Source organism: Colletotrichum fioriniae, assembly GCF_027942845.1.
Source record: "Colletotrichum fioriniae strain IMI 355084 chromosome Unknown scaffold_13, whole genome shotgun sequence".
NCBI classification, from domain to species: Eukaryota; Fungi; Ascomycota; class Sordariomycetes; order Glomerellales; family Glomerellaceae; genus Colletotrichum; species Colletotrichum fioriniae.
Window position 1 is genome coordinate 213,000 of NW_027076849.1, and position 17,546 is coordinate 230,545.

At 51.7% G+C, this 17,546-nt stretch overlaps 5 protein-coding genes across 5 annotated transcripts; 2 read left to right on the top strand and 3 right to left on the bottom strand.

Moving 5' to 3' along the window:
• Positions 1-377: 377 nt before the first annotated feature.
• Positions 378-2,185, bottom strand: N0V96_009805 (uncharacterized protein; the record flags this gene model as incomplete). Its single annotated transcript, XM_053197808.2, has 4 exons — positions 378-525; positions 578-1,446; positions 1,498-2,051; positions 2,107-2,185. The coding sequence occupies 4 exons, from the start codon at positions 2,183-2,185 to the stop codon at positions 378-380; spliced, it is 1,650 nt and encodes a 549-aa protein (XP_053044739.1).
• A 3,464-nt stretch (positions 2,186-5,649) lies between these two features.
• On the top strand, positions 5,650-6,642 carry N0V96_009806 (uncharacterized protein; the record flags this gene model as incomplete). Its single annotated transcript, XM_065758754.1, has 3 exons — positions 5,650-5,747; positions 5,810-6,074; positions 6,187-6,642. The coding sequence occupies 3 exons, from the start codon at positions 5,650-5,652 to the stop codon at positions 6,640-6,642; spliced, it is 819 nt and encodes a 272-aa protein (XP_065612521.1).
• Positions 6,643-9,032: 2,390 nt separating this feature from the next.
• Positions 9,033-10,061, top strand: N0V96_009807 (uncharacterized protein; the record flags this gene model as incomplete). Its single annotated transcript, XM_065758755.1, is given in 2 exon segments — positions 9,033-9,039; positions 9,058-10,061. 2 exon segments carry the CDS (start codon positions 9,033-9,035, stop codon positions 10,059-10,061), a joined length of 1,011 nt encoding a protein of 336 aa, XP_065612522.1.
• A 461-nt stretch (positions 10,062-10,522) lies between these two features.
• On the bottom strand, positions 10,523-11,156 carry N0V96_009808 (uncharacterized protein; the record flags this gene model as incomplete). Its single annotated transcript, XM_053197805.2, has 2 exons — positions 10,523-10,997; positions 11,149-11,156. 2 exons carry the CDS (start codon positions 11,154-11,156, stop codon positions 10,523-10,525), a joined length of 483 nt encoding a protein of 160 aa, XP_053044736.2.
• Positions 11,157-15,259: 4,103 nt separating this feature from the next.
• N0V96_009809 (uncharacterized protein) lies at positions 15,260-17,452 on the bottom strand (the record flags this gene model as incomplete). Its single annotated transcript, XM_053197804.2, has 5 exons — positions 15,260-15,864; positions 15,966-16,412; positions 16,466-16,534; positions 16,601-16,841; positions 16,913-17,452. The coding sequence occupies 5 exons, from the start codon at positions 17,450-17,452 to the stop codon at positions 15,260-15,262; spliced, it is 1,902 nt and encodes a 633-aa protein (XP_053044735.2).
• Positions 17,453-17,546: the final 94 nt, after the last annotated feature.

The following is a 17,546-nucleotide window of genomic DNA, read 5'->3' on the forward strand; positions in this document are numbered from 1 at the left end:
AAAAACCTAGTCAGCGGCTCTACTGTATCTAATGTGAAGACCGAGGGCGGACTGAAATTCCCAATGGCGATGCAAATAGAGTTTCGGGCCCCTGGACGGCATAGGCACATCATCGTCTCGGATAACCCGGCCGGTATCGAGAGAGGAGTCTCGGTGAACATCGCTCTCATCAGCTGTCGTTAAAGCTCAAGGTCATCAACATATTCGAAGGAATATTGGCAATATACAAATCTTGTTGTCTTTCTCTCTAAAGCCTGGCTATTGATAGTCAAGGCGCCGGTGACCGATGGAGTACAGGTCCATGGCACTAGCAGAATTAAACGCTAATAATTACATTTGCAATAAGATACTCCTCTAGAAAGTGAGAATAACCACCACTAGTATCCAGCAAAGTCGCCAATCTCGACGTTGGGCGTGATGTAGGGCTGGATCTTGTCCCTCGTCTTGGTCCTCTGCTCATAGGCATAGGCCAGGCCGATGAGTTTCGCCTCAGAAAACTTTGCGCCGAGGAAGCTGATACCAAATCTACGAACGGTCAGTGTTCACCATCAAGCCTCCAGGTGTACGGTCTACTTACGGGACATGAGGGCCAGTGTCGACGAGGTTACCCCTTCTGTTCTTGATCACCGTGGCGTTGGCGGGATAGAAACCCAGAGGCACTGTGACCACAGGTGCCCCGACGATGGCAGCCCAGGTGCTGGAGAAGCTCGTCGGCAGGATAACGGCGTCGAGATTATGCCTCTCCAGTGTGCCAAAAAGCCCGCCCTCGCCACCGAGAAATGCGCTTTCTTGCCACGCAGCCCAGAATCGTGGGTCGGTGTTGTTGAACCCTTGGTCGTCGAGAGCATCGTCCCAAACACCCGTGTTTCGATCAGGATAATCCTCGAAGTCGAATGATTGTGTAAATTCACGAACGTCGGCCAGAGACTTCACGTTGTTAGGGTTGACTGTGAGTTCGGCGAGGTACGAAGCCAAGTTCGAGATGAAGTCTGCGTTCAAGACGATGGTCTCGGAGTTTGACGTAGCTAGCTGCTCCGCGGCGGTGAAGTTGGCATTATCGACAATGACGGCACCCGCCGCCTTGAAGATCTCGAGAGTCTCCTCAAAGGCGTCCGTTTCAGTCCCTGTGGTGTTGTCGGAAAAGAGTTCGATGGCGTTGCGAGGGATTCCGATGCGAGCTCCACGCAGGCCGTACATATCGCAAGCGGCTGGATAGTTCGGTATCTCGCCATTGTTGGGTATAGCCGACGTATAGTTATCGTTGGGGTCTGCGCCGGCGATGGCGTGGAGGATGTAGGCGGCATCCTTGACAGTGCGGGCCATGGGTCCGATGGTATCTTGATGTTCACTAATCGGTATCACAAGGTGGCGGGATGTTAGGCCAACGGTCGGCTTGATGCCGACCAGATTGTTACGCTGGGAGGGCGAGACAATGGAACCATCGGTCTGATCAGTGTTAGTAAGACGATCTCGTGCACATGAAGCCGACTCACGTACCTCGGTGCCCAGAGCAGCAAGGGCGAGGCCAAGATCTGAGGCTACACCGCTGCCGCTTGAGCTTCCACTCGGATCTTGCTGGGGATAATAGGCAGCGTATACCTGACCTCCGTACGCAGACCATCCGTTGCTCGTGTTATTGCTCCTAAAGTTGGCCCACTGGCTGAGGTTGGTCTTGCCGAGGATAATTGCACCCGCGTCTCGTAGCTTCTTAGCCATGAAACTATCTTGAGGGACTTTGGCACCCAGCAAGACCCACGAGCCCGCAGTGTTGTTCATCTGGTCGGCAGTGGCGATGTTGTTCTTGATGAGGATGGGAATGCCGTGGAGCGGACCCTTGATCGTGCCATTGGCGCGCGAAGCGTCTAGGTCGGCGGCAATTGACAGAGCATTCGGGTTCACCTCGGTCACGACATTGAGGGTACTGTTCACTTGGTTGATGCGACCGAGATAGGCATTGACAAGGTCAACGCTGGTGAAGAGGCCGTTTTCGAGGCCCTCGGCCAATTCGTCGAGAGTCACATCTATCAGGCCGGGAAATGGTACACCTTTGACTGCAACTCAAGTCAGTTGATAGACTGGCATACAGTTGATGATGACAAGGCTCACCCGTCGTCAAGCAGGTGGCGATGCCAAAGATCCTCAGCCAGATCAGTGCGAAGAATATCACCGGACGATAGCTTGCCATCATGCAAGACTGAGTGAGATCGAGTCTCGCGATCATTGGACTACAAATGGTCGACTTAATCACGAAGTATTTACCAGGTCGTTCAACTCGGGGTTGCTTTCATTATAAGCCCAACGGTCCGAGCCAAGATATCTTCGCGTGCATGCTTAGCTCGATGCAGAGGTGCATCGCGTAGAGTAGTCTGCCGGCACGGCCCCGGAGCCCGGCGAGAGTGATAAGAAACGGCCGGGATCGCGTAGCTTTAGTCAACGCGGAATGATGGCGTTACCAGCCAAGAGAGGCAGCTCATTTTGATAAGAACCCGGGAGCCAAAAGTCATGACGTGTACGGAGTAGAATTGGGGTATGGAACGTTTTCTCCCCCTTGTAGGTACGCAGTGTTAGTCATATCGGCAGACATCAATACCCCTCAGTTATTGACAAGGCATTCGCTTAAGGTAATGTACCGCAAGATGAAGTGATCAAGCGGTGGTAGCACGGGATGTTGCACCAAGCGGCTGGCGATGCAGCCACAAAACCGGTGAGAAGTGAGGGGCACGGAGGATCCTACGGAAGCACGAGAGAGAAGGGGGAGAGGCGCGGGGAACAGGTGCCGGTCCACCGGGGGCCCACGGGGGGAAAACCCGCTGCCCTGGTGGAGACATGTGTACGTACCTCCATCCGCTGCCCCGTGTTTCTCCGGCTTATGTCAGCTTACATAAGGCACCTTCACAGCACCTTCACACACATCGGTTGATCTTCGGCCAAGTCTCTCTATCTTATCAAACTCCGACCTTTTGCCGGCCAGAGGTTTTCCCGCTCGGAACGACCGGACAGCGTGATGGCTTATGTAAGTGCATTATGTAAGTTGAGATGGGGCCCCTTTCGATGCTCGGACGCGACCTCGGTCCCCGAACCCCCCCCCACCACTCTATGAGGCCATCAACACGACTCGGACAGCACTGAGTTTGGCAAAGCATTCGTCACCTCATCTTCCTATCCTCTCGTCATATCCCGATTGAGCCTGTTCCATAATCCCAAGGCATGTGGCCCACGCATCGTATGTCCAGATCCTGACGTCCTGGCTCGCAGCTCCAGGTTTGGAAAGTTTATCTGTTGCCTGTCTTCCCATACTGACCACTTAGTCAAGAGATTCGAGAGTCAAGACTGCAAGAACAACACGCATTCTAGAGTTCTGGCCAAGACTGCAATAGACCAAAAATAGGATCGTGCCAAGAGCCATTTGCAACAGCTCTTCTGCAGGTTCTGCAACATCGTCACATACCTAGTCTGCGCCACAGAGTCTCATACCATCAGTTCCTGCACGTTGCGAGTCTCAAAGATCTGCACAAAGATCGCCTACGCAGAAAGCTTCTTTTGCAGCGCGCACCCGCGGAAACATCCAAGTTGATTCTCCGCGCTTCAATGGACCAGGCCGCGTTTGCCAAGTTGACACTGCCGAGGCGTACAACAAATGCATGATATTCCCGGCAAATTAAGCAACTTTGCCTGCGGCAGCGGCGGAATTTCACCCAACGGGCTATCAAAGAGACAATACGGATATCACGAGACAAAACGGCGTGGAGCTGTAATTGGCCGAGCCATCGTACCTGCATATCCGCCTCAATAACGTCTTGTCTTCTGATACGCCACCCAGGCATGATTCAGTCTGGTCTCTTCAGACGATGATAGCCCCAACTTTTTGAATGAGTAACCAGCCCGTTGTGCCAGCAAAGCCAGCGTGCCAGCCCCGTAAACAAGTACCTTGGTTTTCCCACGACCATCCAGCAGGCCCTACGGAACCAGAGGCGCATGAAACGATACCTGCTGGACGTGTATCCTTGTGGATAACTCCCGATTCTCTGGGAGATCGTCGCTGGGGAAGCAGGCCGCTTGGCAGCCCACCTTACCCGCGCGATTTCATGCACCAGATTCGTTCGCCACGCATATCCACTGGCGGCTGGTCGCCGCTGAACGTCCGTGAGCGACTGCCGCTTTGCCCATCCAAACTGTCAACATTCCTTCGCATGAGGTTGCGCAGAGCACCCGATCTTGTCATCTGAGTGGGCTATGGTGCACCACGGTTCGCTACGAGATGCTCTTTACCACTGCCGTCTGAAAGGATTCTCCGTCGTTCTCCACGCCAGCTGTCAGGACGTTTCGCTGGCATTCAAGTGAGAGAGCGCCAGTCTTGGCGTACCATGGTAGTGTATGATGTCAAGGACGACTTGAAAATCGACGTCGGTTTTGCCTATGTGGCTCGTGATGCAAGATTGCATCGTATTGCGTTTGCTGAAAACTTTGCTGCAGAGCCGCGGACTAGTCTAACTATGCTGACCTTAATTCTCACTTTTTCCCCCTTCCTCTTCACAACGTGGGTTCTTGGATGAAGGGCCAGATCAAGCAGAGAATTACGTTTTTCTCAAGCATGGACTGAGAAGTTGAGTTTCGCGGCAGGCGACGATTTACCTCCCAGCCTGCATGTAAACCAACCACGGGCCACGCACTAGACCGTCAGGCTTTCAAAACACTTTCGAAATGAAGCTAACACAAACTCGCTGAACTATCGTCAGAATCCAGGGAATCGCAAGAGGGCAAGGTTCCCGAAGCTTCCAGCCTGCATTCGGGCGAAGTCGAACCGCCAGTGTGGTCTCGAGCAGACGACAGCCACCCCCTGGCTTCCACGACCTGGTCCCCTTCGTACCTTTGGCGCCAAAGGTAAGCTTAAGACCAGGACTCCGCTTGCCGAAAGGGCAGAAGGGAAGAGGGGCACTCCAGGTCGAGCCTCCAAGACACACCATCTCAAGAGGGGGACTGAAACGAATCGACATCGGACGAGTTGGTCCATCTCGCGTCTTCTTGCAGAATTCTGCTCAAGGCTTACATCAGACGAGGACAGCCTCCACCCACGAAACGCCGCAGCGAAACGTCTCTTCATCCAAGAAAGTTAGGAGAATTAGCGACGCAGGGAGATGCCTCCCACCCTGAGAGAACTCAAGGCGAGCCAGATGCAAGGTAGTATCCTTCCACTCAACGCCGATCCGGCTCTATGCGGTGCGTGGCTCTCGTGGGGTCGGTCACTTGGAGCCGTGAACTCTCGATGCTGTCGTCCTGGAGAATGCGATTGCTAGTTTCAGGCACTCGCGAGTCGCCCTTTCCGTGAATGTTAATCTGAAGTCGCGGCCAATGGATCGACGCCCACCCCTTACGGCTGGTAGAATGGACGCCATTCCAAGGTTTGGACGAGCATTGCACATCCCTGAGCTCGAGCCGGAATGGACACTTGCTCTTGTTGACTTATCGGAGTATTAAAGAAGTCTTCCATCGCCAATTTCTTGCATTGAGAGGCCAGGCAGGCTCCTCAGTTTACGCCGATACCCAAACGGCAACCTCAGATACGAGTACTCCCCTCCTATCAAGCGCCAAGCTTGACTTGGTCACAACCTCCTCCAATCATTTGTTGAGCAAATATCACCATTCACTATAATGAGATACTTCACGCCAGCCCTCCTGCTCGCCTCGGCCCTCCTCGTCGGCATCAACGGTGCTCCGGCGGGGACCGATGTTGTCCAACGGGACCTAGGGTACGCATAAGCCCCTCGTCTTGAAGATCTGACCTTGAGGAGGATGAACTAACAAGAAGCAGCGAGTTGGGCGTTCAGGCGGACGTGCCGCAAATTAATGCCCCCGTCGCTGTCGCCGCTGTTGAACAGCCCGAGACCGCGCTAGTCGCGGAAGATGAGCCGCACATCAAAGAGCGTCAAATTCTGAAGAAACTCGCCAAGCTCCTCGGCAAGAAAAAGAAGAAGAAGAAGAAGAAGAAGAAGGCGAAGGCCGCCAAGGCAAAGGCAAAGGCGAAGGCGAAGGTCAACACTCCACCTCCGGCCAAGGCGGCACCGCCTCCGGCCAAGGTCACGCCGCCGACTCCGCCTGCCGCTCAGCCTCCCGCCGCCGCCCCTCCTCCCTGCTACTCCGCCCAAACCACCCGCCGGCGCGCCCAAACCACCCGCTGCGAATCCCAAGAAAGCCGGCGCCGCCGCTGGAGCCGGAGCTGCTGCGGCTGGAGGAAACGCTGCTGGTGCTGCCAAAGGTAATCCAAACCAAGGTGCTAAACCCGTCCCACCTGCTCCCGTTCCCGCCGGCGCAATTGCGGCCGGTTCAAAACCCAAGCCTCCGGCTGGAGGAACGCCCAAGGCGGGCGGTAACACAAACACAAACAACCCGAAGGATCCAGCCCCTGCCCCCGCTGGAGCTCTCATGGCTGGTGCTCTCGCCGGAGGTGCAACAAATGGGAACAAGCCTGGTGCTGCCCCCCAGACACCGCCCAAGCCTCAAGCTCCTCCTCCCCAACAGCCTCAGACGCCTCAAAATCCTGCACCGCAGACACCACAGAATCCTCCAAAGCCCCAAGCACCGCCCCCTAAGCCTGCTGGAAGTGGTGGTTTACCCCTTGCTGTTCCTGGTAGGAACTCTGTATGAGAGCTTGTGTTGACGAAATGGTTTTTGCGCAGTTTGAGTCAGCAATCGTTCGGAGATAGCGAACACACGGGACAAACTTCAATCGACAAGACACTCATTTTCATGCCTCGTGGGTAACCTAAAACTCCATAATTCAATAACTCTATTCGGTGGAACATGTTGGTGAGAAAGTCGTGGGCATGTCACTCGGTGAGACTACAAAGGCTTTGGCTTGGCTGGGAAACCCGAGTGTGTGTACATAGGGATGACAAAGACACGAATGATGACTGGACAACAAGTCGGGTTCTATACCGAAAGTGCAAAGTGCTCCAAATGTGACAAGCATGATCCTCTAATGTTTGTGCGGTGCCTGGTGAGTTGCTTGTAGCCGAAGCTTATCGTCCTGATGCAAAGTTACGGCCATTAGAGTAGTTTCAGCTCGCCAATAAAGCACGGTTACAAAGTTTATTCATGACGCAGGTGTGTCGATGGCGACGCCTCTGCCCAAAGTGAGCCTCGCAATGGTGAATGCGACCGTCAAGAGTGGTGCCTCTTAGTCTTCCAATACCGTTTGAGATGGCCACGCTCGATCCTGGAGCCTGGGCAGCATCTCTCCCTCCTAGCAACCACCCCTTTCGTATCACCCGTTCGGTACCGTTCGGTACCATTCGGTGGCCAAACTTGTTGACAGAGTTGGCCCTGCATAAAGCAAACGGGCAAGCTCTCTCATCGGTAAAGACGAGGGGAATCTGAGGTCACTGGGCAGAAACTTCAACCGGCGGTTTAATCAACCCAGCAGCCTTCGGAGATGCGAGATCCTCGGAGTTCCGCTACTTTATCAAGCATGATGATATCCATATTTACTTCCCAAATATGGATGCACGCGGAAGATTCAACTGAACTTGAAGCCCATAGGTAAAGCTTTAGCCCGCTCGAGTCAAACTGGCAACTATTCTTACTTTCTCCGAAGAATCTGATCCGTAGACAGTCGAAGCGATAGCGAGGCTCGAGGTTTATCGAAGGACGAATATCCGGTGGAGTTTATCTAGTTGTATGTGGCTAAGATAACCATTCCTCCCCGAGAAGCTTTCAAATTGTTCAAGTGGTATAAGCCTGGTGAAATGAGATGGGAGTATTATAGAATCTTCCAATTGTAAACCCCCGAAGCCCCCAAGCCTTTTAGTGATGGACTAAGGCAAGAGCGTGCGCATGTCAACCAATAACCCAATGTTGCGAAGCACTCGAACTTTGCGGAATCGAATCAGTTTGCGGAGGAAACCACGCAGTCTTGCGTGGAATTGTGGCTTATCTTGCTCGACTATGCCGTGATTTAATATGTCAAGCACAAATGGAGGGCCGATGACAGGCTGATCAAGCAATGCAGCGCAGACCGATCGCAGTGTAACAATACGTATTGCTATTATGGCCCAATGCGTCTACCTGACAAGTATTTCTGGTAAACAAGGGTTACCAAGACTTGCAGGGTGCATCCCATACTTCCATGGTGGCAAAAAGCAAACAATGCACTGGCAATCCAGGTGGTGCTACCCACCATAACCATAGTCCCAGAACTCAAGTCGTGACTCGAGCTGTCTACAAATCGTAAGCGGTATATGGACTACACTTTCGCGACTATGAGTTCCCCAGCAGCCACGAGCGAGTAGCGGAAGAGACCTCATATCAAAGCATCGTGCACCAATTCCATTGTAGTTAAATGCCTTAGGAGAGGGTCTGAAAAGTAGCCAACGAGATTTGCCGGGGCCAAGTCCCATTCGACCTTCCCGATACTGAGATCGAACATCCCAAGAAAAAGATTCCGAGCACATTCCCGGAACGTATACGAAAGAAGGGCACTGCCCGTAGAATAAATCAAGGGATGAAATGCGTCTCAGGATCCGGAACCTCCATTCGATCAAAGCCTGGTGCTGCGTCGTGAAACCTCGTAGAGAAAGACATCCCTCTTGCGCCCCTTGCCTTGTCCGACGTGTCAATTGTGTTGGAAGGGGACTCTCTGGCCCAGAGCGGTAAAAGAGTTCAGTGCCATTGACAAAAGAGTGACTATTCGAGAAGTAACGGGAAGTATAAGAAGATGGTAGTCTTTAAGCTTCGTCGAGAACATCACGATCCTGTTACAGGCTACTTTAATACCCATTGCGGTCTCAGTCTTAGGCAGCTCTCCATCGGAAAGCCTACAGTCTTTTCAAGCGTCTTCGTCCAACTGCTGAACAGATTTGGGTCGCACAACATACTGGGTAATCGGCTTCAGCGTCTGCAATATGCTTCCGCCCGGTAGCCCAGGCCGTAAGATCCTTGGATTCCTCTTCGGCATCAATGACAAGATCTAAAATCTGATGTGGTCCCATAACAAAGGCATCCCAACGGAGCATGTCGACCACACTCTCGTTACGATTATGCTGGGTGATGAAAGCGGAGCAGGCGGCCATCAACCCCAGATGGAACTATACGACGATCTTGGCGCAATGATTGGACATCGCATGATGAAGGACGGTGACCGCATCGGGCAAAACAACAACCTGGACGATTCCATTTACAAGATCGAACACAACGTGCACGTAGACAAGATGACAACACCAAGGTACATTGTCATCAACCAGTGGAGTTCCGATGCCATCTGTGTCTCGGCGATCCAGGTTTCGAACGGAAAGCTCTCCTCCGTCTTTTACGGCGACCTTGGGGCCCTTTGTGGACAGAGCTGGTTCTTCAGCCGGCGTCGGCTTGATGCAAAACTCATGCATCCAAAGTGCGTCTGGCTGGATGAAGACCATACCATCGGTTTCAACGCGCGAGCCATGAGCTTTCATCTCAACGATATGCTTGGAACGCCAGATAAAGTCAAGATGTACAAGGAAAACCCCCAGGAATACTTGTGTAAAAGCACCCCTCGCTTCTCGTTCTGGTATCAACTTCGGCCAGGGGCACACCTGCCCGTCTTCAATCCTCCCCTAGAGCACGAGCGAGATGCAATCACCGGACAAGAAGGCCGGGACAAGGACCCAGAACGCGCAGTTGACAAGGTCAAATGGGACAAGATGGCCGACCACGACCCTCAGCCTATTTCCAGACGTTTCATGACGGCATCTGATCGAAGGGCTAAGAGAGAGAAGCTGGCCAAGAGACAAGGCACAAACCCTGACATCACTCATCTCATCATCACCCGCGCCGAAGAACATGCAGCGTCCTTGGTTTGCAACAGCACAACATCTTACGGCCACGATGTTGTATCTCTTCACGAGAAGACTTACTGCGATATGACCGTAAAGAGACTCTACAACCTTTGTGACGACGTTTTGAAGGAGAGCTGTTTTGACGTGGAACGAAGAACTCTGATAGGCCGCGGAGGAATCAACGCTCGTGGCGAAATATCCGCTGTCGGCATTCCTCAGAAGCGATATAAAACAGCAGCCCACTGGGAAGAATGATCTCACCTCTCCTTAGAATCTGTGGAACTGATCTGAGTCCCCAGAGTCATTGTACAATCTTTTTTAATTCTACTCTACCTTAGTAACCGAACCTTAAACCCAGACTGTGGGTCTTTTCTCTGATAAGGACTGCTGCTGAATGAGATTATGGGGTGAGGGCGGCAATTAGAGGCTGTTTTGCTAGAACTGGACACGTCCTCACTCATCATTCAACGGACTTCTATCATCAGGCACTTTGAGAGATCAAAGCCCTTAAAATCAATGAGAAGTCCACGATTCACCTGCTGGTAACTCTATTTATCTAAGCAAGAGAGCCATTCGCAGAGTCTCGATTGCTAGATTCATGGCAACTAACTCAAGCCTTGGAGGCGTATTATTTTCAAGCTCGTCCATCCAACTGCCACCTAGGCATATACTGTTTCGAGCAGTGTACGCTGCGTACATCGCTAAAGAAACAGCGCCTATGAAGAAACCTTTGTAGTCTGAGTCAACCTCCTCAGAGATGCAATCTGGCCTTGGCAGAATCCCACAGCCTGCTGCTTAACGCTTTCCTCATGCTGCTCCTCAACTCGTCTGGCCCCAGATACCCAGGTGACGGTCGTCTCCTCTGGACCGGAAGGATGAAGTTGCACGGCCGCAAGGACTTCTCTCGCCGGACTCAAGCTCGGCTCAAGCACTTCGTACTGCAGCTTAAAAGTAATATGGTCGCACACGACAATGCGCTCGTCAAAATAGGCTTCGCCAAAGTAGACGCGACGGACGGCGCCCTGGCCGTATCCTTCCAGGACTGCGGACCGGGTGCAGCCCGGGATCAGGACCCGCTCGGCTCCGATCGCTGACAGAAACGGCCAAATTTCGTTGGCCGGAGCATTGATTGTCTCTGTAACTGAGGCCAGGACAGTCCTCCCATCTAAGTCTTCGATTGACATTCTCAGTCTTGACACCGGGATATTAGTAGCCGTAGCCAATGGCAAAATATTTGTACCACAACTGAGCATGTGCACATACCTGGTATGTTTGTTATCTTAAGATCCTCGTGGAGGGTGCAATTATCTCTGTGATTCGATGATTTATGTCTACAGCTTACTTATTCATTCGCATGTTCTTGTCCAAATGGTTCTGGATTATATCTATTTCTTGGTTTTCTTGTCGCAGCGACATTCGACCGTCGGACGGACGAAAGATGAAATTTGTAAGCTCAAGAAGCCCTGCATGTGGGGAGGCTATGAGCTTTTCGGCCTCCTCAATGCACCCCGAAAGCGAGAGCGAAAATTCACGTCAAAATGGCTTCACTCTCAGACTTCAGTCGAGCGACTCCGTGTTTCTTTAGAATAAACCCAGGAATCAGGTTTGGCAGAAGTAGTTGTCGGCAGGGGCAGATTCTTAAACATCCTGCATACAGTGTTGTCGGCTATATAAACTTGGACGGCTGCCATCATGGCTGCAATGGACTATAAGCTGGGAACGTGATACATCATCAACGAAGAGAACGCAAACATGGTCTCTGAGAAGAGGAACGTTGCCATGATATTTGGGGCTTCCGGTATTGTGAGTCTCCTGAGTTGCAGTTTTAGTTTCTTTTACCCCTATGCTGAAAATTCTAGTCCGGCTGGGCTTTGATGCGCGAGTGTCTTAGCTACCCATCAAATACCACATTCAATCGAGTCATAGGCTTAAGCAAGAGGCCCATGAGCAGGAAAACAGCGCGGTTGGGGGACGATCCGAGACTTGAAATACATACCGGACTCGATCTTACCGATGCCGACTTGACGCTTCAGAGACTTGAGGCTATACCAGAAGTTGATGATGTTACACATATATACTTTGTTGGTGAGTGCTACTTCGTCAGCTTGAGTAGCAAAGTACAGAATTTGTAGATGGATCGGCTAAGAACATTTTCGCAGCGTACACGGGCCATGAAAGTGATCCAGAAAGCCAAGTCAAAATCAACGCTGCGATCGTCGACAACGCCCTGGTAGCCGTCAAGAATATATGCCCGAAGCTAGAATTTGTTTCCCTACAGACAGGCGGAAAGGTAATCGAAACTCTTGCCTCGGAAACTGATCTTTTACTAAAGTCTTCCTAAGGGCTACGGAATAGTAGGATACGGCTGGCCTCCCGCACCGTGGAAAGAAGACCTGGCCCGCTTGCCAGAACCATACGCATCCAAGATTTTCTACTACGCTCAGTGTGATGTGGTAGCCAGACATGCCGCGAAAAGTTCGTGGAAATGGGCTGAAGTCAGGCCGTCCTTTCTCGTGAGTTTTCGGACAATAGCCGCGCCTCAACTCTCTCATTCTGGCCACATCTGACAAGGCCTACCATCCAGCCTGGATTCGTCCCCCAGTTTAACGCCATGAACGTGGCACAGAGCTTGGGGCTGTATCTCTCTTTCTATCGTTCAACGCACGGTGACGGAGCGTCTTGTCCCTTTCCGGGAACTCAAGAGTCCTGGACGGCACTGCACACCGATTCTTTCCAAGACCTGGTAGCCCGTTTCCATATTCATACCTCGTTGCACCCGGAGGAGACTCACGAGCGGTCGTTCAATATCGGAGACGGCGATTCTGTCTCGTGGGAGATGAAGTGGCGATTGATTTGCCGCTATTTTGGCCTCAACGGAGTTGACCCACAAGGGCAGCTCACCAACCAGGTATTTGGCATTGACTGGCTCATTGTTCAGAAAGACAAGTGGTCGGACTGGGTCCTCGCGAATGGCCTTGAACGAGGCTCCCTCGAGAATGTTAATTGGGATATACTGGCTGCCACTCTGGCCTCGCCGATTCGTATTGACTATGACCTGACGGCATCTCGCGACATTGGGTTCACTGAGATTCTAGAACCCGGGAGAGGCTATATCCTAGCTTTCGATCGACTTGTAGAAGCAAAATTTCTGCCTTGTTACTAAAAAGCTGAAAGTCAGCTCGGCTAGCTGGGCATGGTGAAGACATCATCCCGGCCACAAGAATTCTCAAAAACTTCAGGGAAGCGGATCCAGAACCCTCCGATCTTCAGCTGAGATCATCATAATGAGCGATTAGTAGACCGATATAGTTATGGATTAAATTCACATAGTCAATCATTCGAAAATGCTCGGACTTCAAGACAACCAATTTCACGAAGCCGTGAGGTGATGTTCGCTTTATGACCGACCTAGATGACACAGGAGGAAACCGAAGGGCGATTAGCGATGGAAAGACGATCGCTGCACACTAGAGGTACGCATTAACTTAGTGAGAAGCAGTAATGTACATCGGAAATCCGCCTCAACAAGGGGATTGTAACCTACCGCCAGCTGGGTTGTGGCCAAGTTGGTGTTGAAGGTTAACTTTCATAGAATTGAGTAGAACTGGAAGAATCGTGACCCATCCCGTAGATGAACAGGGAATATACGGAAAGAGTTATATAGTGATCAGGCGCTCTGAGAAGAGATCGAATGCTTTTCTCCTAGTTTCTGGACAATTCAACGTCCTCCCCTATCTGCTTTACTTCATACAGCGCTCATAGCCTAGGCTCAGTCATGCAATCGCCTTCTTACCGCCATTGACTAAGCTCATACCGATCATGCTGTTGAACATAACCAAAAGCAATAACATAGCTTCTATTTGGCGACAACTTCCGTGAGGATAGAGTGGCAGGGCTGCTTGTCGAAAATATTTCCTTTGTCCTCCGTTAAGAACCAGTTTCGAGGCATTCCACTCCCAGAAATGGAGAATAAGAGCCGGAGTATACTATAGCTCATTTTCTAGAGCCTCCTGCTTTCACGAAAAACGATAATTTCACCGTACCTGGTATTATATTACAGTGCTCCGATTATGTAGACTGACCTTCCGAATAGAGTCTTCCGTGATCGACAATCCATTGAGTCCTACTACAGGTAACTAACCTTTACTCCTTTGTCTCTTATTCTCACGAACCTAGTGTAGGTCGACATGGATGAGAAGAATGCTCTGCACTTTGTCCAACACAACACCAGTAATTGCATGCGCTAAGGTTTTTCCTTTTGTACACGTAAGGAGATGCTGATCAATTACTGCTCGCTGAATTATATGCAGAGAATATAACCATGTAGCCTTCCGTATCATCCTGTATAAGTCATTTACGCTGATCCAAGTTGTCAAGGCCATGAATCGGCCTTGAAGCAGGGGTCCCCGAGATCAACAGGCTCGGGCCGAGGGCCCGCACCCACAGCACCTTCAGCTAATCACCGCGAACTCTCGAGAGACGCTTGTGAATTGGTGGCGTTGAGCCAAATAAATTGTGAAAGTTCTGGTCGGTAATAGGCTCTCGATCATCGACGAACTGGTGATCTTCGTGACAACTTTCTTAGCCTTTGCTTGGTGCTTGAGAATGACTGCAGATTTGCACCTTCACTTGCATCTGCCAGAATGACGGGATAGAGCATGTTGCCATCCAACTTTTAACGTCAGATAGCCTGAAAATCCTAGCCTGTTTCCCCATCATTTTGACGTGTGCTGTCTAATCCATCAAACTGTGCATGTACCAATGGGTAAAGAGCCGAGAGCCCACGTGAAGACGGGTTCTTGTACCTGCTTGCCGAATCGTAGCGCAATTCTTTGCTCCATTGGGAAAACAATGCGGCGTCTTAGGCATGAAGTACGGACCACCGAAGCCAGGCGTTCGAGCACCATATTAACTTTCAACCGGGGTGCACGCTGTACGTCCACAGGTTTCAGCAGAAACACCAGACGACTTGCTACAGAAAGGATCGCCACAGAGGAACTCTGTCTTCTCAAGCAACCAGAGAGATCGACCCACAACCGGACATAAGTGACAGGCCATCCTAGTCAAAGTGACGATCGTTGAGAGTGGCCGGTGGCAATTGATGAGGACAAAAGTGATGATGCCCCAGCCATGAGGCGGAACCTTCGCCCGATGAAGTAGCCGAATTAAGAGAATGTAAGATTCAGGCTTGCGAATTGGGGTGTTCGTAACCCCGCCTCATCAAGATGGTATGATGAGCTGTCCTGGTTTAAGTCTTGATCACTAAAGCAACTGTTGTTTATGTTCCTGAGGGCTACATGTACGCACCGTAACCGGTGAAGGCCGCTCTCTCAAATGCCAACGCTAATGAAAATCGTTCCTGCGCGGTTGATGCTCCGTGTATGTCTAGAACGCCTCGCTCGGAAATGCAAGTCGATGTCCCTCGTGAGAATATCCCAAAGGAAAAACAACCTTTAGGCTTTTTGCCGGTCCGGATGATCTTGTACACCCACCTTTGACCTCCTCTTCTCTCTCTGAGCCCGCCACTTGGGCCCCCAGAATTGATTGACAACCTGAATGGGAGACACAGCTATGACTGCCATGCCGAGGACGAGGAACGCAGTGCCAGGACCAACAGCGTTGAGCATCTGCTCTGCGAATGCTACGCCCAGAGCTGCCAGCCCGCAGCGGACCACGTTGTTTATGGCTGTGGCACTCGCGCCTTCACCGGGGCAAAGGTCCGAGATGATGGTCTGGTTCAGCGCAAAGATGGCGTTCGCCGATGCGGCAATTAGAAACTGCATTGTCAAGGGCAACGCAATCCATCCCGGTCGGGACGTTGCCGTGGGATACGCCAGAGAAAACCCGTAGCCGACGATGGAGGCAACGAATAGGAAGACTATCCACGGGAGGCGTCTCAAGCGGGCCTGTTCTAAGGGGAAATCTGGCGCAATGTCTTTGGGTGACAGTTCCTCGTCGTAGGGGATGTTGTGGGTTTCCTTGTATTTGGTCTCAACGGCTTTGTAGTCCCGAGTCAGAAGTTTGCCCGCAAACACGGAGCCGACAATGGTCCCAATTCCTACCCACACAGGTCAGTCACGCCCAGGCAAGTCCCGTTCCCATCGGAGTTCAAGCCATCCAATCATTCTTGAAAGTTCGGAAGGAGTGCTCTCGACTGACCGTTGGGTATGAATGCCACACCAAGAAGGAGTTCATTTAGTCCGAACCGCTCCTTAAACAGTGGAGTTGTGCTAGTCGTTACCATGTTCCAGATGGCATAGATCACACCACCCCATACAAGGTTGATCACCAAGTCCTTCTCTTTGAAGAGCTTGAATGGCCTCAAAAAGGTCCAAATGGTCATCTTTCGATTCAGAGGTCCATCTGGATCCTCCATGTACTTCGGCTCCTTGGCCACATATCTGTAAAGCGGCTTATAGATGATGCCGTTCAGACGGAGGGACCCATTGCCAGCAATAGTTCTCAAAGTCTCTGGTAGAAATACCATGATAGTGATGAGAATAAGCGACGTGGCGATGAGCAAGAAAACAAACACGGATCGAAAGCCCAAGGAATTGGCGAGAGCACCTCCTAACAGCGGGCCGATCGCTGTGCTGAAATTTCGGACTGCAAAGAATTAGATGCCGCTCAAAACACCCACGGGGAGTACGACGACTCACTCGCTTGATAGAAGCTGATGTATGCACCCCTTTCGGCCGTCGGAGAGATATCCTGGATGACACCATTGCCTGTTACACACGTTAATTAGCTACCAACTTTGGAAACTGAAGAGAAGGCTGAGACGAAATACCCACCGATACTGACAGTCGAGGCACTTCCTGCAGCTTGGAGGCCACGGAAAATGAGCAGTACCGCGTAGTTTGGCGAGAAGCTCAACGCGATATTGGCGCCAATGTAAACTCCCATGGAGGCGATGTAAGTTGGCCGCCGGCCGAGCGTGTCAGACATGGGGCCCCATAGCAGCGGTGTAACGGCTTGCATGATCAAGTAAGACGTGATTGTGAGTGATACTTGTGATGCACTAACCATCAGCTCCTGAATTGGTGTGTTAGCATCTGCCGCGCGCGCGTTTCGTTTTGAAGGAACGGTGTAAAGTTTCCACTCACCCTTGATATTGCATCCAAGGAAGGGTTGTAAATGTTGGACGACAACCCGGAGAAAAGACCTGCAGAAGCAATAATGATGAGAATGAACCACTTTTGTCTCTTGGTAAAGACTGAAAACGGTTCGCCATTGCCATCATCCTCGTCGTCGTCTTGCTGGTCCCCAACCTCATTGGAATCATCGAAGGGATTCCGATCTTGGCCTCCACGTCCCTCATCATACTGATTGTACTGAGAGTCTTCGAACGACTTGGTGCGGAGCTCTCCAGTGCTGCTGTCCTTCTGCCAGGTCCTCTTCCGGATGGGCGGCGGCCTCAGCGGCAGAATGTTACGGCCGCGCGGGGCTCCCAGTCGGATGCTGGTGCCGGCCCGAGATAACCGAGTGGGAAAGGCCTTTTCGTCATGGTATCGGTCCGGCATGTACTCGTAGTCATGAGCGAGAAAGTTGTACGCTGCAGCTGATGCAGCAGTCAGACTTCCGAGCAGTCCCCTCCTCACGTCTGGTCGCGGCGGCGGCTGCGGCTGTAGCCGATTGGGATTCATAGCTTAATTTGACTCTGGATCCCTTTTCTAGCTTGTCAGTTGAAAATGAAAGAAACTAAAGTATGGAAGACCAGATCTTGGCCCCGTGGACAAT